A 16,370-nucleotide genomic window follows, 5' to 3' on the forward strand; every position below is an offset into this window, starting at 1 on the left:
GGACTTCAAATAATTGAGTGACACTGCTGTAACAAAATCCCTTCTATTCTTTTTTATATTATAAAAGTTTCTTAGGACTCTATAAAAACAAAAAAAAATGATGCTCTTATTATATTGATATAAACTTACCCCCAGATAATAAAACATCTGGGGAAAAAGAAAATCCCTGAGATCTGTTCACCCCACAAAAAGATGTATTTCTGGTAAAATTTTACTTTGTATGTTTAACAGTTCATCAAAATTTGGACTATATTCTATTAGCAAACACTAAAACCTCAGATCAGTCCTCCAAAATTCAGAGACAGAATATAATGAAGGTTTGTCCACCCCGGCCCCACCTGAAGTCTAAATGAATATCCAGGATTGATGGGTGCCTCTCCTCTAAGCAGCGATTCAGGAAGCCAGGTTTCTTCCTTCTTGTGTGTATACTCAGAAGCCACATACTCCTTCCTCTGCATCAAGCTAGTAGATGGGTAAAAGGTGAGGAGGGTTGCATGGGGGAGATGTTCACAGACCAGACCTGCAAGTTCTGAACATCACTTTTCCTGATTTATTAGAATTCAATTACATAGCTACCCTGTTTACAAAGGTGGAAATAATCTAACTGCATGATAGGAAATGGTTCAGCAATCAGTTAACAGTCTCGGCCACATACGTTTGTACTGTTGTGATCAACTGTGTATTTATAATTGGAGACAAACTTTAATGCCTAGAATCTTAAGGTTACAGGACGCAGTTTCAAATTTAGTTGCAGAGAAGTGCAACAATTATCTTCAATGTATGACTGTCACGCATAATAAAAGTAGAATAACATTCTTTGGAGGAAGTGGAATGAATGATGAAGAACATCAAATCACTATGGTATTTAGATTCTTTCAGATACATTTTAAAAGCACATAACAACTATTTTTTAAAATGGCAGTATTTAACACTATCCTAAATTCTTCCCGAATACTTAAGACGAAAAAAATTAAGTATCACCTTAAAAAGTACTAGGAGGTATAAGGTTTTCAAAATTATTTTTTAAATACTTCTAGAGTTATCCCCAAAGGAGAAGAAACTTAATCATATCCCACAGTGAGGAAGGGAAGCGAAAAAGAAAAAGCCTCTGAAGCTATCTTCTCCTCAGTCTCTAAGCTCTTCACACCTTAACAATCTCTAAGAAAGTGACCTCTAAAGCTTATGCAGAAAACTGTTCTGGGTTCTTAGATTAGTTCACCAAGATCCCACTGTCAGAGCCAAGTATTTTAGGATCTGCTAAGGAAGGGTTTCTTATCCCTCTGTGCTACGCTTTATTTGAAATTTTACATCACAGTAAGAGAAGTTCCAAGATACTGAGACTATAACCAACAGGAAGGCCATCTTGGCAATTCCTCATTCAACTGCCCTAGAAAATATTCAGATACTAGCTCACTGCTTTCAGTCCTCTGCTTGAAGGTACAATTCTTCAAGTGATAGTGCCCTGGCCTTGCATTAAGTCTCTCTAATTCTTCTGAGCAAGTGTTCCAAAGGAAAGAAGTGATTTAACTGTTTCTCTTATCTTCTCTCAGGGCAAAAATTATAGGCCCTTGGCATCCAGTGATAATGTTCTTACCTAATTTGGGACAACTGGAAGCATACTTTTCTCAGTTCTTTATTAGCAACATAGAAAGCAAGCCAGCATAATTTTTAAATTTGGAGGCATTAAATTTCTTCCTTGTTGCAATACACAGTCTATCTTCTGAGATGAGGCACAAAGATCTTGGTATGACTCATATTAAGAATAATGGCCAACAGACAAAGTTTACAGTTTAAGTCTGTCTACTTCCTATGAAAAGGAGAAACTGTCACATGGACGTCACCTACAAATAAGACACATAACAGACACTAGTACGCAACATTCATTATATTTATTTTACTAAATATTATGCTTCAAAAAAACACAAACAAACCAGAAAACTTTTACTTAAAACTAGTCCAGCGAGGTGGATGGGCTGACGGCACCCACCCCCCTTCTATGTACATGGAGCTGCGACTGCATCAGACAGCAAGCACTCAAGTACACATTGCCTTTTCTGTTGGACATGAATGAGCTTCTCTGAACCAAGAGAGACAAATGAAGTTTTACAAGATACAGGCACTTTATGTTCCCAGTTTTATAAAGAAGTCAAGTGAAAAATACTTAATAAAAGCAACTGGAACAGAGGAAGCTTTAGGAGTTCTACCATTAGTTATAGTGACTTACACTCAATGCAAACAAAGACAGCGTCAACAAGTAAAACAAACAAACAAAAAGTTTAACTGGGGTTAATGAACATACATGTAAAAAACAAATCCAATTTGCTGTAATTGGAGAAAAATGGCCATTTGAATCCAACTTAAAGATATGCCAATACTGTGATTTAACGCATCAAATCTTATGTACCTACGTAGCTGAGTAACATTTGAAAGCTTTGCAAGAGTGTGTGGTTAGTGAGAAAAGCAAAAGGTGCTTTTGATTCCACAGTATCTGATTAAACGAAACAAAGCAATTTACAAAAAAAAAGTACCAAATGATACTTTAAAATAAATAGTTCATCATTTTGATGAATATATACACGTAGAGTCCACTTCTTGGGGATTTAGCTATCTAAAAGTGGCATATCACTATCCAGAGGTGCAGGAGCAAGTTCACATAAATAGAACAGTGTGGCTTCACTAGCTTCAGCTTCAGTCAATGGCTCCAGGCGAACAAGCTTACTTTGGGTTGGTTCTGGGTCCAAGCTGCTGTCCAGAAGCTCATCAACTTCTATGGGTTTATCTACAGAGGACATAACTTCTGATGATGCCGTACTCCCCTGTTCAACAGTAGAAGCAGGGTTCCCATCGAGGAATGCAAGAAGTGGAAAGGCAGTGTACTGTATAAGCTGCTTATCTATAACAAAGATAAGAAGACTGATCTTTTAACACCAGCTTATATAGAGTTCAAGCTATATGGTGGAAAAAACAGAAGCAGATGTGCATGTGTGCAATCATTACCCTTATATAGCCAAACAAGAAATATCACACTTTGTGTCAGTAAATTTAAAAATGTACAAGTCAGAAAATGTATACTTTTATTCAACAATTAAGAACTGAGGGTTCTTTCAGTTCTCTTGAAGTTAAATAGGGGGGAAAATGACAATCTTTAAGGACTATTACCTCACCAACTCAATTTCCTTTATATGCTGGAACCTCGATACGTTACGCATAGAACTGAGACGAATACAAATCTGTGTTCAATTGTTAAGCATGGCAAAACCTTCCTTGGCCCCCAGTTTCTACATAGAAATCTTTATTTAAAAAAACTAATACTACATTTACACCTACCTGTTTTGGGTTTAGATTTTCTTCCCTCTTCTGAAACTGGCTGAACTACATTGCTCTTGGTTTCTAATCCTTTATTCTCGGACTAAAAGAGAAAAAATAATATAGAAATACTTGTCTCATATTTTATATGTTCCTGAAAAATAGCAAAAAATTGGTACAGTATAAGAATATTGGTACACTCTCTGAAAGATATGGGAAAGGGGAGCATCAGGAAAGATGAACTAGGGAAAGAAAGAGATCTGAGTAGAGGTAGTGAAACTGGCTAAGAAAACTACTGCTGTCATCAGGTGGATGAAACAAAGAACCCGAACTAGGATGACACTAAGTACGAAAAGGAGGGAGCATTTCAACAGTAGAACAGACAGAATTTGACAAGAGTAGAAGATGGTAATGAATCAAAGATGGCTAGTTTCTAATTGCTAATGAAGAGATAATTCTTTAAACAAATTCATTTTAAACAGCTTTGATTTAAAACGTATTACACATTTCTTTTCACTCACAAACAGAATATTTAGCCTAAGTGAACACGTTTACAGTAGCTCAGGATAACATCCTTCAAACTATTTATCTCTATATTTGGAAGCCTCAAAGTTGAGGTGGTGTTTCTTCATTTCCTTTTTTGGCTCTTTCAATTCTTTTCTGTCATTTAAATTGCTTCTTTCAACCACTGTCTTCTCTCCTTACATCTGATTGTAAGGGGGTTAATCTTTAAATGTTAAGTTCTTCAGTGCTCTTTTCAACGATGTTCAAACTGAGGTGCTGAGGTTCACAATTTTTCCTGAATAGCTGTAAGTCCCAGATATCTGCACACTTGTAAATTATATATGATGTAACAAGCATACTAATTACTATAATTTCCCTGATATTCATCACAAAATTAAGCAGTACAAGTTTCCAGGCTTCATAGATAATAATGACTCCAAGACATAATAAAAACTACTTAAACTTCCCCCAAAATTTACATTAAAATATTTCTCATTTAGCATTCACAATAAATAAACATTAATGAAATAATACCTTCTGTATTTTTCTACTTCCTAAAATAGGTATTTTCCAAGGATGCCACTGTTGTTATTCTAAAAGCATATGAGAACCAGGATGACAAATGGATTTCATCTCCCATACAAATTGTTGCTTATTAGTAGTGACCACTTAGACTGCTATAGTGAGGAGTATAAGGCATCCTGACTCATTAGTAAAGAGTGCTGTAATACATGTCATATAATGCCTGTCAGGAGCAAGGGAATGACAGCTGATGTGTCAATTATTTAAAAACAATCTAGATTCTAAAACTATGATAAAGAAATCACTCTCAATTTTAATTTTTCTATACTACTATAGAGCAATATGTAAACTTGCTGTTAAACTACTATTTCTAAAAGCTTTTGGGAACAGGAGATGATTCAAGAATAGACAACGACTCAATGTCTAACAATAAACAAACAGTACAGCACATTCACTAAATGAGTGCATGATATGGGTTCATTCAACTTAAGGTCTAACATTCAATAATATATTTATTGAAACACAGTACTGATGTGGTCCACAGATTTTTATAATATAAACCTAGCCAAACTATAGTCCAAATGCCAAATTCAGCATCCTGTTTCTGAAAGTAAAGTTTTACAGAAGCACAGCCATACTCATTCTTTTATGTATTGTCTACGGCTGCTTTCGCACTACAATTGCAGTTGACTAGTTGTGACAGAGAACACCTGGCTTCATGCAAAACCAAAAATATTTAGTCTTCACAGAAAAAGTATGACAACCCCTGATATAAATCATCCAAATACTGAATGTATAATCAACCTTCTAGTTCAAAAATTCACAAATTCCTTCAACTTTAAGTTACCCAGGCTATAACTTTGAAAATGTAGAAAATGTGGTCAGGCCATCCTCACACATGACAATGGTCAGAAAAATTCCACCTCCTCACTCTAATACCTCATATTTATTCAATATGTGTTCATTTTTTACTATAAAGAACACGAATAAAAATTAAATTTTGATTCCATTATCTAGAATTTGTACACATTTCAGGGGAGCTGATTTACCTTTTTATTCAACGAAAAACAGGGATTACAGAACAATTTGGTATAAATACAAGATAAATGAAGTATATACCTACTCAAGACAATAAGCTATACAATGAAACAGAATGATTTCTAAATGTCTGCTCTAACACCTTCACATTGTTCTTATTACTCATTAAAAACCAGTTCTAAAGAATTTGTTAACATCTGCTAATCCCAACTGCAGGTACTATACATTTAAGAAAATAAAACAATTACTTAAAAAAAAAAATCCAAAATCCATACTTCACTGTTTCAACTCACCTTACCTACAAACAGTATAAATCCCTGTGCTTTTACTGTACGCTAATAAAATGAAGGAACTTATTTTAAAATATGGGTACCCTTAAATTTTCAATAAAAAATGCTGAGAAGTTATTTATAGATGGAATAAGAATGTAAAATGAAGACACAGAACATGAAGAAATCATATTTTAATAATCATATTTTTTTTCAGTGATATACCTGAATATGCCAAATTTATTCAGTTTATCTCCCAGCACATTGAGGGCTGATTTCACACTGGTACTTAATAGCACAAGGCACAGAAGAACTGGGCAATGATTCACCCCATAACCAAAAGCTAATTTTTCATCTAGAATTTTATTATCTTGATCACATGTATTAGGTAAGAATATAAAATGCTTTTTGTAACTGGGAGTGATACTGCTCTCTCCTTAGTAGGACTTTTTCAAATTCTTACAGCTACGGGTCCTGAGCAACACGAATTAAAACTTACTTTTGTATTATTGATGTAATCTGTGGGATTCATCTGCACAGAACTAGTGAAAAGCTGAAAGACCAAACAAGAAAGATGATAAGTTTAAAAAATATTTTAAAAAAATTAACTGTGTGTTCAAAATTTCTATACAGCCATGTTGGGTGAAGAGATGTAGCTCCTGCACTAGGAAGTTTCCATATAGTAAAACAAGGTTGGAAGAGAAAAGCAGGAAGGCGGAAAGAAAAATGAACAAAAGCAGAGCAAGCTAGCCCATGCATTAGCTGTTTTAAGAATTTCTATTCTATAAAGTAGTAGGGTAAATCACTTGAGACAAACAGTGGTTTTCCCCACCTCCCCTCTCCTTCATTTCCTTTATTTTTTCCTCCCTAAAAGCCTCTGGCCTTAAGTGGCACCCAGGGCTGAGTCCCTTGCCCTGACAAGAGCCTTCACTGACTACCTGCTAATTATGTGATAAATTTATAGAATCTGCTCTATGACAGTGGTTCCTAAATTACACCTCAAGTAGAGCCCTCTGACCAAATGGCTTAACTCCGTGTTGGTTCTTTTCACCTCACCTAGCAAGGGAAGCCATAAATGCAAAGACCACTGCCTACTGCTTACTGCACTCCTCAGACCAGCCACTTTACAAACATAACTTTTGTTTATGTCATAAGCTTCAAAGTCATCCAGTCCACAGGGATTTATTGAGCATCTAAGAAATAATTGACATCATGAAGAATACAAGATGAAGACACTATTCCTGCTCTCCAGGAGCTTACAATCTAAAAGGCAAAATAAGAATAACATCAAAATAGCAACATATGATCAGATACAATCCAGTATTACAATAATAATGGATGGTGGGGCTCAAAAGTACTAAGGAGCTAAGAGAAAGGAAAACAGACAAACACACACACACCCCGTCCCTCAAATGAAACAAAAAGTCTTGATAAAACTATGTGACATGTAGTTCCTGGAGAATGGTTAAGACTTAGAAAGGAGAGGATGAAGGAGTACATTGTTACAGCATTAGCAACAACAGAGAGGAAGAAATGGTTGTGAGGTAAGTTCTACAAATAAGATGACAAGTCCAAATAATGCAGAAGTTCTGGGTTGAATAGTAAGTTATATACATAAGGTTCAAAAGGTAAGGCAAGGCTAATGAATGGACAGGACATTCTGTCAGCAATAAGAGACTTGGGAGTGGCCTGAGTAATGAAATATACTGACTAAAGCGTTTTAAGAGAATGAGCACACCAAATGGTTTGCAGGATAGAATGAAATGCAGAGAGGCTCCTCTACCCTCTCTAAACACTGATTCCTCTCCTTAAAGTTCCACATTCATTGTAGCCCTAAAAATATCCCCAGCTCTTCCTTTCATTAACTTTTCTTCCTTTCATAACACTTCCTCCTACTGATCCATGAAGAGGAAGAGACTCAGTTTCTTAAGAGTAGGTAACTATACATCACTGCCAATCTCTACCAGTTCAGCTTGTACTTGCCTCAGAGGTCTGACCAGATTTTGTCCCTATTGAGAGTGGCATCTGAGGAGGACCAGCAGTATAAACTCCTCACTCCTTCTTTGCCCCAATCCATCTACCCACTGACTCAGGGATACCTTCATGTATTCCCAGCAGACGCATGGTCTGAAGTAGGAAAACAGATCATGTATGAGGAGCTGACACGGCTGAATTCTAAGGTCGAGTCTCTCCTACTGATTCCACACTGGGTCACTTGTACTGAACTCTGCAGCAAGAACCCATGAGCTTCTCAGCATACTTATTACTCACACATGTTCTTACCATCTTTGCCATCTCAGAGAACAAGGCAACCTATGGGTAGATTTTTTATTTGTAACAATACCCCATAATTCAAGGATGAAATAAACAATGAAGGTCTTAGATGAGAGACAACAGTGAAAATATTGGGTTGGCCCAGAAGTTCGTTTGGTTTTTCTGTAAGATGGCTCTAGTAGCACTTAGTTGTCTTTAACTTCATTTGAAACAATCTTGCTAGACTGTATTGTGACAGCTGTCATATCAGCGTGCATTTAAAAAAAAAATTAAAATTGGTGAATTCTTACATAGTCATTTTAATATTGGAGATGGAAGAAAAAAAGCAACATTTACAGCATATTATGCTTCACTATTTCAAGAAAGGTAAAAACGCAACTGAAACGCACAAAAAGGTCTGTGCAGTGTATGGAGAAGGTGCTGTGACTGACTGAATGTGTCAAAGGTAGTTTGCAAAGTTTCGTGCTGGAGATTTCTCGCTGGACGATGCCCCACGGTTGGGTAGACCAGTTGAAGTTGATAGCAATCAAATTGAGACATTAATTAGAACAAGTAACATTATACCACATGGCAGATAGCTGACATATTCAAAATACTCAAATTGAGCACTGAAAGTCACTATGAAGTTTGTTATGTTAATATATATGCTAATTGCTTAGAAGTTTGGGTTCCACATATGTTAAGTGAAAAAACCTTCTTGAACATATTTCTACATGCGATTCTCTACTTAAATGTAATGAAAACATTCCTTTTTAAAACAAATTGTGATGAAAAGTGGATACCATACAATAACGAAAAGTGGATACTGTACAATAATGTGGAACAGAAGAGATCGTGCGGCAAGTGAAATGAACCACCACCAACCACACCAAAGGCCTGTCTTCGTCCAAAGGTGATGTGTATGTAGTGGGATTGGAAGGGAGTCCTCTGTTATGAGCTCCTTCTGGAAAACGAAACGATTAATTCCAACAAGTACTGCTCCCAATTAGACCAACTGAAAGTAGCACTTGACAAAAAGCATCCGGAATTAGTCAATAGAAAATTCATAATCTTTCCATCAGGATAATGCAAGACCACATGCTTCTTTGATATCCAGGCAAAAACTGTTACAGCTTTGCTGGGAAGTTCGGATTCATCAGCCATATTCACCAGATACTGTACCTTCAGATTTCCATTTACTTTGATCTTTACAGAATTCTCTTAATGGAAAAATATTCAATTCCCTGGAAGACTGTAAAAGGCACCTGGAATAGTTCTTTGCTCAAAAAGATAAAAAGTTTTGGGAAGATGGAATTATGAAGGTGTATGAAAAATGGCAGAAGGTAGTGGAACAAAACGGTGAATACGTTGTTCAATAAAGTTCTTGGTGAAAATGAAAAATTGTCTTATTTTTACTTAAAAACCGAAGGCACTTTCTGGCCAACCCAACAGAAACTAGGGATGGTTTGTGAATGTTATTTTGGAAAATACACAGGCTTGGTGAACAAGGAGATAAAGAAACCAAGATTACTGTGATTACTATCCTGTGTGGGTAAACAGAATACTGATACCACTACAGAAAGTAAAGCTTAAAAAGGTAGCTAGTTTAGAAAATAAACAAAGGTTTGGTGTTAAACACAAATAATTTAAGGCAAGATCTAACTGATGATCCTAAAGGCATGGAATTAGAATTCAAGCAAAGGTTACTTTAAAAAATATTAAGAGCTGGAGAAATACATTTGAGAGCAATCCTACAAGCCAAAATCCCACCAGAGAGGCAGGATAGAAAAAAGAGAGGTAGGAAAAAACAGGATAAAAGTCTGGGAACCTTGGGGAATATCCACAAGTAGAAGACAGCAAGAAAAAGAAAAGCTCTTAGAGGAAACAGAATGGTTAGGGAGATAGGAAGAGAACAAAGAGGTCCAGTACCTTTAAAATCAACAGGAAAAGTTCTACAGTAGAAAATCAATAGTGTTAAATAGTAATAGTGTTAATTACTTATAATCCTTACAAAAGCCCTTCATGTCAGGCATCAGCCATATTTAACAGATGGGGAAACTGAGTAAGAGAGGTTAACTTTCCCAAATTAATAACTTAGCTAGTAAGTAACATGAGCCAAAAATGGAACCCAAATCTGTCTGATTCAAAACAAACCTCCTTCCACTAGCCCAGTGGCCTAATTTGGAGGAAGAAAAAAAAAAAGCTGCAGGCTACTTACAGTGGATATACCAAGACACAGGCTAAATTTAGCACAGGCTAAACAAGCAAGACAATCCAGGGTTTCAAAAGAAATATAGAGTGAAAAAAAAAGTAATGAATACAGCCACTCATTTCTACAGTTTTGTAGTAAAAGGATTAGAGAAGCAGAATGGTAAATGAGCAGAGCAACACATCAAAATGGAGATGATCTGTACCCACTGAAGGCAGTTGGAAAAGATCAAGGATAGAGAGAGAAAAACAGAGAGGCGGGGGGGCAGGTGTACAAACTGGCTTTAAAAAGGAAGTACTTCCTCTAAGAAGAAAGGATATGAGATTCCACAGCTGATGAGAGTACCAGGGCAAGGTGAATTATGCTCTGCGAATAGGGAAGTGTTAGCTGGATAAGGTCGTGAGGACAAAAGAACGTGATAACTGTTCCAAAGTTAAATTAAAATGACCTACTTGAAGACTGTGAGGATTTGTAGAGTCAGAATTACAGGATTTTATTTCCTTCGTAACTGATCTAAGGGAGAGATATTCTAAAAGGTCTCTGGATTCAGATTGGGGACAAAGACTGATAGAATCAAGAAGGGCTGTCAAGTTACTGTTAAACAAGTCCAAATAGGTCATTAACATGGATGTTGAATTCATTTAAGAGAGTAACATGGAAAGGAAATCTTCAAAGAAGGTGAAATCCATCCTGTGAGGCACTGATGATTTAGGAAAAATAATAGTCATGTGACACTGACAAACTGTAGAATCTTCTGATGTGAGAGAAGTTGTATTTTAAGGAAAAAATGCAAAACAAAGAACAAAACTTTTCAAGTAAAAGAACACAACAGAAAATGTTCACAACAGGAAATGGAAATAGGGAAAAGAACAAGATTCATCTGGATGAGACCAGGCCACACAGAAAGCTTTAGGTAAGAGAGAGAGGAGCGGTAAGAACAAGAGAAAAGAGACCAAGGTTAGTACCAGAAACGATAGACAAGGATTCAAAGTCCAGACAACATAGGAATCAAGTTCATATAGGTGGTGGTGAGAACTGGAATAGGGGAATCTTAGGACTCAATACAAAAAATTTTTAAATATGATAACATATAATACATTTGACTGAAAAACATTAATTCCCGAAGTATTAAGAAGTGCCTCCATGCTGTTTTTATACTATTTCCACTGATTTCTATTCAATGACAATTTACTCTAGAGCAAAACATAACACAGCAACAAGTCCAGACAAGACCTGGATTTAATAGTACTGTTCAACAGAGTTGATATGTTGTTACACAGGGATTAACTGAACTTCTACTCAGAGACGAATAGTGATCACCCTCCTTCACTTTCCTGAACCCATCTGTTCATTCTAATAAACAAAACCATTCATTTAAAAAAATAAACTGCAAAAACAGTGTAGAATTCAAGAATATGATGCATTGATTTATAAATAGTATACATAAATACACAAACTGCCGGTACAACAAAGAATATTCAAAGTACCTACATCGACCAGGAGATCTGGGTCTATGCTAAACTGTCTTCCTGACAGCATGGCTTGGAAGTCCTCTAAACTGCAATCAATACTGTCAAGATAATCCAACAGCTCAACCCTAAGGAAAAAAGATTTTAAAAAAATCAAATATTAGGTTTCCTTGCTTTTATGTTTAAAATCACACTGCAGTCTAGCTAAGCAAAACATTCCTAGCAATTGCTGAATCCTTACAATTCTTAACCTTCAGAGATCCTATTCAGTATTTAGGATTCAAAAAAACTTGGTTAATTGAGAACCCACAGCCTTTATACAAAACTTTAGTATTTAAAGAAAAAAGGTTCTGCAATAACCCAGTCTGATTTATCTTTTTCCTCTATACTATAAATTATAAAATGTTTAACCTCTTACTATTGGTTATTGCTACTAACTTCTAGTTTTCTTTTGCTATAAAGTAAGTTCCTTCATAGAGATTGTATTATTCCACAGTCCTGATAAAAACACAAATACACACAATCACACACACTTTTAAGACATTCAAAAACAAGTATTTCATTACAGAAATCTGAGGAATTGACAAGAAGATCCCAAGACTGCTCTTAGGATAATTAAATCTTTCTCAAAATACCATTTGCAGAGCTCAGCACTAACCAGAACAGAAAGGTTGACTACATAGGTTCATAACCTGAAAGGAAAATCATTCAAAGAGAAAAAGAACATGTGAAGTAAACAAAGAAAGCATATAAATTTAGACAATCTTTACATGAGACTCACTTTCCCAAAAGATTGATGTTATCATTTAAAATGGAATCCATCATGGTCACAGGATCTTCTGTGGTCAGACTAGATGAGCCATTTAGCTGGACGGCACTAGACATGAGAGGGCTGGTGCCATCACTGCCTGAACTTGGGGATTCTCTGGCTGGTTCACTCTGATCTCCACTCTGAATGACAGGTGCATATTCATCTTCATTGTCATCTTCAACAATGACAATATCAGGGTACTGGCTACAGCTAGATCAGCAATATGAGAAGTAACCAATTACATTCTCAGACTAATTCAATAAATTCACCCTATCCAGTCACTCTCCATGGAAACTCTCTCCCCAAACCGCCTGTCAAAAGGCTTTTCTTGGGTGTGTAGTTTAATGAAAAATATTGATACTTCATACAATATAAGACCACAAAGAATCAATTAAAGGTCTTTAACTCCAAACTTTAATAATAAGAATGAATTCTCATTACTTTTTGCTGGGAGTCTTTTCGCTGGAGGGAGGGGGGTTATGTGCTTGAATAACTTGGCTTAATTTTTCAGTTCAATAATTAAAATATGAGTCAGATATTAGTTTATCAAAGAATAAAGTAGTTTTAAATTTAGATCTCTGATAAAAAAAGAGTAATACTTTCAAAATTTTATTTCACAATCTGCTTACTTGGAGGGATCAGATATAACATCCTCATTAGTTTCTGGAATAACTGGGATATTTTCTTCTTCTGCATTATCATCAGTAACGTCATAAATAATGATATCATCTGAAATCCGCTCCCTTGGCTTTAAACCTTCAGTCCTACTGTGTGGAACCTAAAAAATCAGGTAGAAAATATATCAAAAAACTGAAATTATTTTGACTACCAAACAACGTATCATTTAAAAAATGTTAACTGGGCACTGAGATACGATGGTAAGCAAAACAGATATGTTTTCTGCCCTTATGGGACTTATACACTAAATTGGTATTAGAAGTACCAATTTACAGAGGTATGAGATGTATTATCTGCATGCTACTTAACTATTTCTTTTACTGTAAGGGACCTTAAAGATGACACGCCTCAGAATATTTCTATGGAAAGATCTTCAAATTTTAAAGCATTTTTTATACCCAAAGAGTAAAAAAGTCTTAGGACTTCAGCAGAAATCTCAAACATAACCAGATGGCCACTGGGCTGATGGGGATTATTTCATCTCAAGCTACTCTGTTTGACGCCATGTTTTATTCTTACTCATTAAATGGTTTCTTTAATAGGGGGAAAAAAACACTTCAACTATTCCACAGCCAAATGTCAGTCTGGCATTTTAGCAATTATTATTTTTTTAAATTCAACTACAGCTATATTCAGACCATGGATACACTAATAAAGAAACATTCAATTCTCCAAAGCAAACTAAAGTCATTATTATAATAGAAAATTCTATCAATTTCAACTCTAGATAATATAGAGGCAAAAGATGCAAATCAAGTTAAATTAAGAAATCTTCACCCATTTACATGAGTCTTCAATCCTAAAAACAGGTATGCTTGATTATTTAAACAGTGGGAAGAGGAACCAGATGTCAGGTTAACTCTGACTTGCCTGAGAACAAAAATCTCAACACTTTAATAATAAATCTAAAGCAGTATTTAGAATTCTAAGATTTGAAAGTAACAATGATAATCAGATATTAAAAGAAGTCTGGAATCAACTAATTGCCTCTGGGTATAAGTCTGACAATTTACCCAGAGAGCTTGTGAAAAAATGAAGGTAAACAACAATATTTTTTGAAATTGCTACAGTAAAAGAGTCTAGGTCTATACACATTTATAATAAAAGTTGGAAACAACTTAAAATAACCAATGGACAAGTGCATAATTACATTATCATAATATTCAATTAATCTCATATAGTAGTTAAGATCAACTAAATCTCTGTTTAATAAATCTCAAAAGCAAGACCAAGTGGAAGAGGCCACACTGCAAAATGATATGTACAAAATAATATCATTTATATAAAGCTTAGACATATGCAAAATAATACCAAATACTATTCATGGATTCACACATCAAATAGCCATGGGAATGATATATACTACTTCAAGATAGTGATTTATCTCTGGGTGACAGGGGAGACTGGAGAGGGAGAGAAAAATGAACTTGGGAACAGGCAACTGAGACAACTATATTTGTAATAGTTTATTTCTTAAAATAATCTAAAGCAAATGATAAAAAATGTCATGATTTTTAAAAGCTGGAGGATGAACAGTTAGATTATTCACTAAACTTTTTCAAATGCATGACATAATGCTGTAATAAAATTTAGTTTGAGATAATAAATATAAAACAGAATTTTAAAAATTACTTTATGATGGTGATTATCAGCTGGTTCTTTTACTATGTGCTGAAACAAATTCTTCTTTTGAGCTCCACTAGTGTTTAGCAGTAGAGGTCTGAAAATCAGAAGATATACATGAAGTTCAGTGAGCAAACATACATGGAGTTTAAATTGCTTCTAATAATTTAGCCACATATAAACACACTCACTTTAATAATGAATAAAAAATTTCAGTACACAAGAAACTCTTAAAAACGATTACCTTTTTGGAGGGGTATGCAGGATGAGTGTATCTACGGCTTTTATTTCTCCATTCTTCTGTGTTATCTTTGTTATAATAAACACTATAAATTACTCTCCCCAAATATACTTCATTGCTGACTGAACTATATAACTCTTTATGGTACTTACATAGTAAAAAGTAGGTAATATCACAAAGACTCAGTGGAAGTAGAGTTAATTCTACAGCATAAGCTGTAAGTATAACCAAGCTCTGCTAAAATCTTTTGCCTTACAAGATAATCTTTTTCTCCTTCTAACTATTCCTTTGTCCACTGTTTTCCTTATGTTTTAATTGTGACAAAGGTCGTTACTGACATTTATGGGTATCACAACCCATGGTCAATGTACAGGTTTTTAAAGACCCTTGTGAGTGGATTAAACATGAGATATCAAGTAAAAAATTTTTATGCTTTTTTCAGCATGTATCCTCTTTTTAAGAGTTTCTCTCACTGAGGCCTTCTAATGCTACAATAATTTGCTAATGTGAATGAAAGATGAACTCTTTATAAACCGTATGTATGTAAAACGACCATTTAGGCTATCCTAATCTCTCAAAAACAGCAACATGACAATAGTAGGAAACACCACCACTCTTGAAATGTTAGAAGTATAATTTAACAAGGGAGGACTGTTCATCTGGGACAACACGCATATACTCAGCAAATGTAGACCATTCATGATTAAATTCTAACATGTTTGGTTGTCTATAGATAGGTCAAAATGTATTATCATAAAATCTTACCTTTTACGTTTTAAACTCACAAGTTGGTTATTCTGAACCAATGTAACAATAAACTGGACAATCTAAAAGGAAAATATAAATAAGAAATATTCCATCATAGATTCTTAATTCTTTAGTCTATATTACAAGTCTTATAAAATTAATGCAGGTACTGTATGTCCTCTATTCTAAGTCACATAATTTCTCACATATTAACATTTTAAATTTGGATGCATCTTACAATGATATTTAAAGAAATATACCAGCATCCAGGCAGAAGAACAACCTGTGATAAAGTTGCTGCTACCTAAGATGTAGAGGTACCTAGGACATCCATTTACTCATATATCTATCTATATATCTAGCTTCCTACCCACCCATCCACCTATTTATCTATCAGATATTCAGTTCAATTATTTGTCTTGATGATAAGTACCAAGCATGCCTGGATACAGATCCCTATTTTTACTTAAAATTCTTTCAAGAAGATTATGATGCAGAAAAGAAAACTGATGTTTGACAGATATTTTTCTTATACCAGGTAATACAATTAGAGGCAAAAGAAACTGCCAACTCTCTCAGAATAGATCTTAGTATTTTCAAGTTAGAAAAAGTTTATTGGCTAACTCTAGAAAAATTATTATTGAGACACTGAACATCTGTCAAAGCTTCCTGCTGACAATCACGGGAAGCTGATTTAATC

General features: G+C 35.0%; 1 protein-coding gene across 3 annotated transcripts in view; it reads right to left on the bottom strand.

Annotated features, from left to right (window-relative positions):
* Positions 1-1,878: 1,878 nt before the first annotated feature.
* Positions 1,879-16,370, bottom strand: part of HSF2 (heat shock transcription factor 2) — a 36,946-nt gene continuing 22,454 nt past the window's right edge. The window contains exons 6-13 of one of the 3 annotated variants that reach the window (XM_082633545.1): positions 15,689-15,750; positions 14,692-14,779; positions 13,011-13,159; positions 12,352-12,591; positions 11,593-11,698; positions 6,139-6,192; positions 3,328-3,409; positions 1,879-2,893 (exon numbers count right to left, since the gene is read on the bottom strand). In XM_082633545.1, the coding sequence (XP_082489671.1) occupies positions 2,601-2,893; positions 3,328-3,409; positions 6,139-6,192; positions 11,593-11,698; positions 12,352-12,591; positions 13,011-13,159; positions 14,692-14,779; positions 15,689-15,750 (1,074 nt within the window). In that variant the 3' untranslated portion in view covers positions 1,879-2,600. The other 2 variants (XM_082633546.1, XM_082633547.1) reach the window with 2 other exon arrangements.

The sequence above is a fragment of the Mesoplodon mirus genome, assembly GCF_964341445.2.
Source record: "Mesoplodon mirus genome assembly, chromosome: 10".
Lineage (NCBI taxonomy): Eukaryota > Metazoa > Chordata > Mammalia > Artiodactyla > Ziphiidae > Mesoplodon > Mesoplodon mirus.